General features: G+C 70.3%; 1 protein-coding gene across 1 annotated transcript in view; it reads left to right on the top strand.

Moving 5' to 3' along the window:
- Positions 1 to 4,634, top strand: part of LRRC75B (leucine rich repeat containing 75B) — a gene marked incomplete at its 5' end in the record, with an annotated part of 4,913 nt that extends 279 nt beyond the window's left edge. The window contains 4 exon segments of the mRNA XM_079762968.1: positions 1,216 to 1,305; positions 1,309 to 1,401; positions 3,591 to 3,718; positions 3,897 to 4,634. Of these exon segments, the coding sequence (XP_079619094.1) occupies positions 1,216 to 1,305; positions 1,309 to 1,401; positions 3,591 to 3,718; positions 3,897 to 4,611 (1,026 nt within the window). The 3' untranslated portion in view covers positions 4,612 to 4,634.
- Between the last annotated feature and the right edge of the window lie 1,852 nt (positions 4,635 to 6,486).

Raw genomic sequence — 6,486 nt, 5'->3', positions numbered from 1 at the left:
GTTGGCGCGAGGAGTGGGAGGGGAGGCCTCCGGGTCCAAGCTGCCGGGAGAGGGAGAGCCAAGGGTAGGAAGGCCCGGGAACAGGTCCAGCGGGGGTGCCCGCGCCGGCGGCGAGAGGGGTCGGGTCCCGTGGGTGTGGGTGTCAGGGCATGAGGCCACTGCCTTGTCTCCGGGGCTCGGCCTGGGGAGACACAGAGCCCACCGCCCTGTGCCCAGACACGCCCCGGGCAGCTGGTGCGTAACCCCGTGCAAGGAGCCTGGCTCCGCCCGCCTCTCGCCAGGTGCCTTGGGGTCCCCCTCCCCTCCCCCCAGCCTTGCCGGCACCTACGCCCGGCACACCGACCCAGCAGGCTGCACATGCCCTGCTGGCTGTGGCAGTGGGGGCTGGAGCCTGGTGCCCCAAAGCCTCCTACCAAGGCATGTGATGAGGCCAGACTCCTGCTGAGGGAGCCCCCAGGAGCGGGGACTCACCTGGAGCGGGGCAGGACCCTCGCTCAAACCTGGTCCCCGCTTCGGGGGGGAAGCCCAAAGCCAGGGGCAGGTGCAGGTGCCCCGTGCCCGTGCCAGCCTGCCCGAGCCGGCTTAACCGTTAACCAGCACGCCTCACCCCGTGAATCTCCCGGGTTGGAGATCAGGGACCTGGGTCAGAGGGGACCCACGCCACCCTCCGTCCCCCGCCAAGCAGGGAGGGGGTAAATATTTGTCCTTGTAGGCGTGTCCCCGCCGGGCGTTGGGGCAGATACTACAATTGCTCTGGGCCGGGCTGATTCCGGAGAGCGGGTCCTGGCAAACAGCGCCCTGGAGCCCCATTCCCCCGCCCCGACTCCAAGCCCAGCGCTCTCGGCACCGGCAAAGCGACCTCACAGCCCGCCCGCGGCCAGCGGGGTTTAGAGGCGCCAAGCGCCACCTCGCCCTGGCCGGGCGCTGCGGCCCCCCGGCGGCGAGGACAGAGCTCCAGGGCCAGGCCTGGCGCAGGCGGGGGGGTCTCTCCCAGCGAGACCCGCCCGCAGGGGAGCCCCCCGCCCCCGCCCCGGCTCTGGCCCCGCAGCGATGCGCAGCCTCAGACACGCGCTCCCCGCCAGGCGCGGCTCGGGCTGGGGGCGGGGCCTGAGCGACAGGGGCGGGGCCTGAGCGACAGGGGCGGGGCCCGATCGGCGGGGGCGGGGCCTAGGGACCGGGGCGGGGCTCCGACGGCCCGGCCTCCCGCCTGCCCAGCGCCAGCCGCCCTGCAGCCTTGGGGGCGCGGCTGGGCGGCGGTGCGGACCCGAGGCGGGCCAGGCGGCGGCGGGGTGCGGGCCCGCGCCCTAGGAGCGCCGGGTGCGCTGGCTCCGCGAGGTCCAGTCCACGCTCCACGAGCGGCGGCCGGAGCGCGCCCGGCAGCTGCTGCGCCTCCAGCGCCAGGCGAGACAGGGAGCGGGCCCGCCCGAGCTGGAGGCCAGGGAGGGGCCGGGGCGGCGGGCAGCGGGCCTGGAAGGGGCCCCGAGGCAGGGCTGGCCCCGGACGGGCGCGCAGGCCGAGTGGGTTCCGAGGGGAGGGTGCCCCTGGCTGCAGGGGTGGGCGACAGAGAAGGAGGGAGGGCGGGCAGCAGGCTGGGGTGAGGGCCACCGAGGCCAGGAGAACTGTGAGGGTGGAGGAGAGGGCGGGGGGGGGGGGGGGAGGTCCCTGCCTCTGAGGTCAGAGGTCAGTTGTGTGTTGAGGGTGCTCCCCGCCAGGAGCTAAGAGTCCAGGTCCAGGCCTTGGCAGGGAAGGAGGGGGTGCTGGGAGGAGACACCCGTGGGCATCTTGTATTGAGGGCGATGGAAAGCCCTCAGCGCCCCCCTCCTCCAGGGCGAGGGGGGCACTGGGCCCTAGGAAGCTAGAGCCAGCTGGTCAGCCCAGGCAGGGCTAAGCACCCAGCACCCATCCTCCTAAGGGCAGCTCATGCCTACTACGTGCACCCCGGCATCTGTACCTCACACCACCTCTGGACAGACCAGGGCTCTGGCCTCACACGCACTGGGAACCTGAGTCCCAGGTCCCAAGCCCGGGGTTGCCCTAGCCCTGGGTTCCGGTCCCAGCATCAGCACCAGGCAGGCCACCTGCCTCTCTGCCCACATCCCCGCCCCCTGCCCCATGCTGGGAGCTGACATCAGCCCCGCACGTGGGTGATGGAGGTGGGAGCCGAGGCTTGGAGCACCGTGGTGAGCCTAGGGCAGCCTGGGCACCAGCCAAGGCCACGGCCCAGCCTCCCGCCTCCCAGCCCCCCTCTTCTGTGGCACTCTTCTCAGGCAGGCTGGAAAGGAGCGCCTGGCCCTTTAAGAGGAGCTGTCCAGACCAGCAGAAAGCAGGCTGCGGTCTGGGGCCCGGTCTGGGTCAGTCCAGGCTCACGGGCCACCCCTCCCTCCTGTTCCCCCGCCTCCCCCCCCCCCCCCCCGCCCCCCGTTCACATTCTGGGATGTGACGGCGGAGCCGCCGCGGTGACTCAGCCAAACTCTCCAGAGGCACAGATTTCTACCTGGGAGGGCACCTGGAGCCCAGGCCCCAGCTGGGCATTCTGGGAAACCAGCGAGGTTGCCCCCTCATGTCCAAGAGGTTGGGACTGAGGTCCAGCGAGGGGCCTGTCCTGCCCCATAACCCACTGGGGCTCGGCAGTTGTGGCCTTGGGGCGCTCCCTCCTGGCCCCTCTTCCTCTGTGCCCTGGGGCTTATGCATCCAACACGTCACCCCTGGGCTGGGGGGACCCACGTGGGTTCTGAAGGCCCCTCCTACCTGTGCCTGCCCATCAGCGTGTCCGTCTGTCCTCTCACGGGACCCGCTAATGAAAGGCTTAGCGCTACCCCGGCCCCGTGTGGGTAACGGGAGACCGGGGCCTCGACGGCAGGGTCTGTGCAGGGACGAGAGGCTTGGAGAGGAAACAGGAAGCAGGTGGGCCCGGGAGGGCAGATGGCAGGCCCCTGAGGAGATGGGGACGGTGACATCCCTCACTGAGCGGGGGCACGGGGGGGGGGCGCAGCTTCAGGGCAGATGAACACCCCCAGCCTGAGCTGAAGAGGTGGAAGAGGCAAAGGGCCCCGAGAGAACTGGAGGACAGTGGCCTTTGGGGGTCCTCAGGGGAGCCCCCAAAGATCTCCCAGACAAGCCCACCCCCAGCGTGGTGTCTCACCTCCAGGGAACCTGACTAAGGGCTCCGGGACCTGCTTACCACCTCGCTGAGGTCCCTGCTGCACCCACCCTCTCATCGAAAAGGTCCCCTGGGCCCTGGCTGGTGTGGCTCAGTGGATAGAGCGCCGGCCTGCGGACCGAAGGGTCCTGGGTTCGATTCTGGTCAGGGCACAGGCCTGGATTGCAGGCTCAACCCCCAGTGTAAGGCGGGCAGGAGGCAGCCGATCCATGATTCTCTCTCATCACTGATGTTTCTCTCTCTCTCCCTCTCCCTTGCTCTCTGACATCAGTAAAAGTATATTTTTAGAAGGTCCACCTGGCCCTGAACAGCAGGCTCAGGGAGAGAGACGGCGAGGGGGCAGCGGGTGGGAGGGGCTCTGGATGGCTGGGAGGGGGCCCGGGCCAGGGTGGCCCGACTCCTGGTTCACCCAGCTCTTCCCCACCCACAGGACCTGGGCCTCGTGGGGACCCTCCTCACCGACATCCCCTCCCGGAACGCGGCCTTGCTCCATCCGGTGGGCCCCATCTCCCACGACCCGCTCGTGACCCTGGCCAGGGACCTGCGGTGCCCAGGAGGGTGAGGCCAGTGGGCAGGGCCCGCAGGCGAGGTGGTTTGATTGGCAGGGGGCAGGGGAGGCCGGGGCTGGGGGCTGGGAGCCCGGGGCCTCGCTGGGCTTGCTGCGGGGCCTTGGGCAGGTCAGAGCCCCTCTCTGGACCCGATGCCAGTTTCAGGGTGTCCGGCTGTGTGTTCCCAGCCCCCAAAAGGCACGTGCCCGGGAGGCCCGAGGCCAGCACCGTGCCCCAGGCCCCGAGGCCGCAGCCAGCTGCATGGGACGCTGCGGGCACAGACGGTCGTTGGTCGGCCTCAACTCCCAGCCTCGGTTCCTGGACCGGAAGACAGCCTCCCTCCCCACCCTCAGGTGCCCCTCTCAGAGGGATCCCCTTGGGAACAAGGACTCACTGCTTCCCGCAGCACCGAGCGCCACACGCAAGTCCCTCCTCCTGGTGAGTGGCATCTGCCACCAGCAGCCTCCATACCCCCCCCCCATGCACCCCGTCTTCCCAGAACCCGGCTCTGATGGCACCTGCAGGCACCCCGCCATGAGCATAGAAGGTGCCGGGCTCCTGACACAGCCCGTGGCCGGCCCCCACCCCCTCCCTCAGTCACAGCGAGTCCCCTGGGAAACAGGGCCCCCGCCCCGAGCCCTGCCGGCTCCAGAACCCCCACATCTCTACGCAGTGACCACCCCGGGGGCCGAGGGGGCCCCGAGCCTGCACAGGGACCCCTGGGGCGTGCAGCCGCCGTGTGCGCACGCTGGGACAGACCCGGGAGAGAACACGCCGGCTGGAGCATGCCCGGCACCAGCTCTGGGAGGCAGGGCACCCCTGTTTTCTGCCCACGCTGGGCCTCTGCAGAGGGGCCCACACGGGACCAGGAGGGAGCCAGATGGGGGTCCTGTGCCATGTTAACCCTCCCAGCGTGGGCAGCCCAGGCCCCGGCCCGCCGGCGCGGCCTTGATGGAGAGGGAGAGCGAGAAGAGCGTGCTGACCTGGCTGGTTCCTATTCTCGGGGGGGGGGGGGGGGCATCGGGGGGAGCGAGGCTCCCTGGGGGCGCTGGTCCTGCCTCCCCCGGGAGCTGCGGTGGGCAGCGAGCCGGCTGATCGCCTGAGGTGCTGGCCCGGGGCCCAGGACAGGGAACAAGGGCTCATTGTCCGGGCTTCCTCCCCGGGCACTGCGGGCCTCCAACCGGCCTGCTCAGCTCCCGCGGGCGGCCTCCCCGGGCGGGGTGCCAGGCCGGAGCCGGCCGGGGTGGGCAGGGAAGACCGGTGGGCAGCTCAGGGGTCCATGACGAATGGCTGTGCTCTCCCACACTTGGATCCCTAGGGCCCCGAGGGGGTGGGGGGACGTGGCCTCCCCCTCACAGCACTGTCCCCCCTCAGGGCTCTGAGCTCCTCTACCACCTCACCCCTCACTCCAGGCGGCAGCGAGGGGCCAGCCTGCCCCCCAAGAAGACCCCGAGCTGGTAAGGGGAGGCCAGCCACGGCTGCCCTCACGCCCCGCAGGGTCCCTCCGGGCTGAGGTGGAGAGGCGGGGCGGCCCTGGGGGAGCACCAGGCTTCTCTCAGAGACGGATGCCTGACACCCCGCCCTGTGGGCCCACCCCTCATCTGCATCGTGGTCCCAACCCCGGAGGCCAGTGCGGCCGAGGCCAGCAGACACTCCCCACGCCAAGCTGCGCGCTCCGTCTGACCCGCTGCTCACGCCCCGAGGCCTCCGTCTCTGGCCTGGACACGGGCCTGGCCCTGGACCACGCGGACCTTAGCAGGTGTCAGCTGGATCGCAGCGACAGGCTGTGAGGGAGGCAGTTCTGGGTGACTCCCGTCTTACTGGGAAGGAAACTGAGGCAAAGCGGCTTGCCCAAGGCCAACCCCTGCCCCCCCCCCCCCCCCCCCCGATTTCCCTGCGTCCCTCCGGGAACTCGGTGCCTGGCGTTTACAGCTGGCCTCCCAGCTCACTCTGCCGTGGATCCTCCTGTCAATCACTCCACCACCGCCCAAGAACAGGCACCCGGACACAGAGGCCCAGAACACAGCCCTGGGGCTGCGCGGCTGCTGGACCCGGGTCCGAGCCAGGCCCGCTGCACCAGCGGACTCGCCCCAGCCTGGCTCCTGCTACCTGCCTGGCAGTGGTGGGGTGATGGAGGCCCCGGTACTCAGCCTGGGGTCGAGGGGATGGGAGGAGAAGGGGCTCAGCAGAGGCTGGTCGGCCCGAGCTGGAGGCCCCGCACGCTGTGCAGACCCCTAATAAAGGGGGTGCTCCCCCTGCCTCAGCCTTCCCGCATCGTGGACACCCCGCTGCGGGGTGGAGAGAAGGGGGAGCCAAGCACTCAGGGACCCTGCCGTCCAAAAGGGAGGGACCAACCCGGCCGGCGTGGCTCAGGGGTGGAGGGTCGACCTATGAACCAGGAGGTCAGGGTTCGATTCCCGGTCAGGGCACAGGCCCGGGTTGCGGGCTCGATCCCCAGTGGGGGGGGCGTGCAGGAGGCAGCCGATCCGTGATTCTCTCCCATCACTGATGTTTCTATCTCCTCTCCCTTCCTCTCTGACATCAATAAAAATATATTTTTTAAAAAGGGAGGGACCAGGCCCACACGGACCCCCAGGTGTGGGTCAGGCAGGTGTGGGCTGGGGAGTGCGGGCCTCCCACCTGGGCAGGGCTTGGGCCGGGCTGGGAGGGCAGAGCTCAGAGCGGGGCCCACAGCAAGCTCGTGCCTCAGCCGGGCTGCTGCCAGGAGGCCTGGCCCGTCTCCCACTGGGCCCAGCGCTCCCCCCGCCCCCCCCCTGC

This window comes from Cnephaeus nilssonii (genome assembly GCF_951640355.1).
Source record: "Cnephaeus nilssonii genome assembly, chromosome: 22".
Classification (NCBI taxonomy): domain Eukaryota; kingdom Metazoa; phylum Chordata; class Mammalia; order Chiroptera; family Vespertilionidae; genus Cnephaeus; species Cnephaeus nilssonii.
This window is presented reverse-complemented; position numbering and strand designations above follow the sequence as displayed.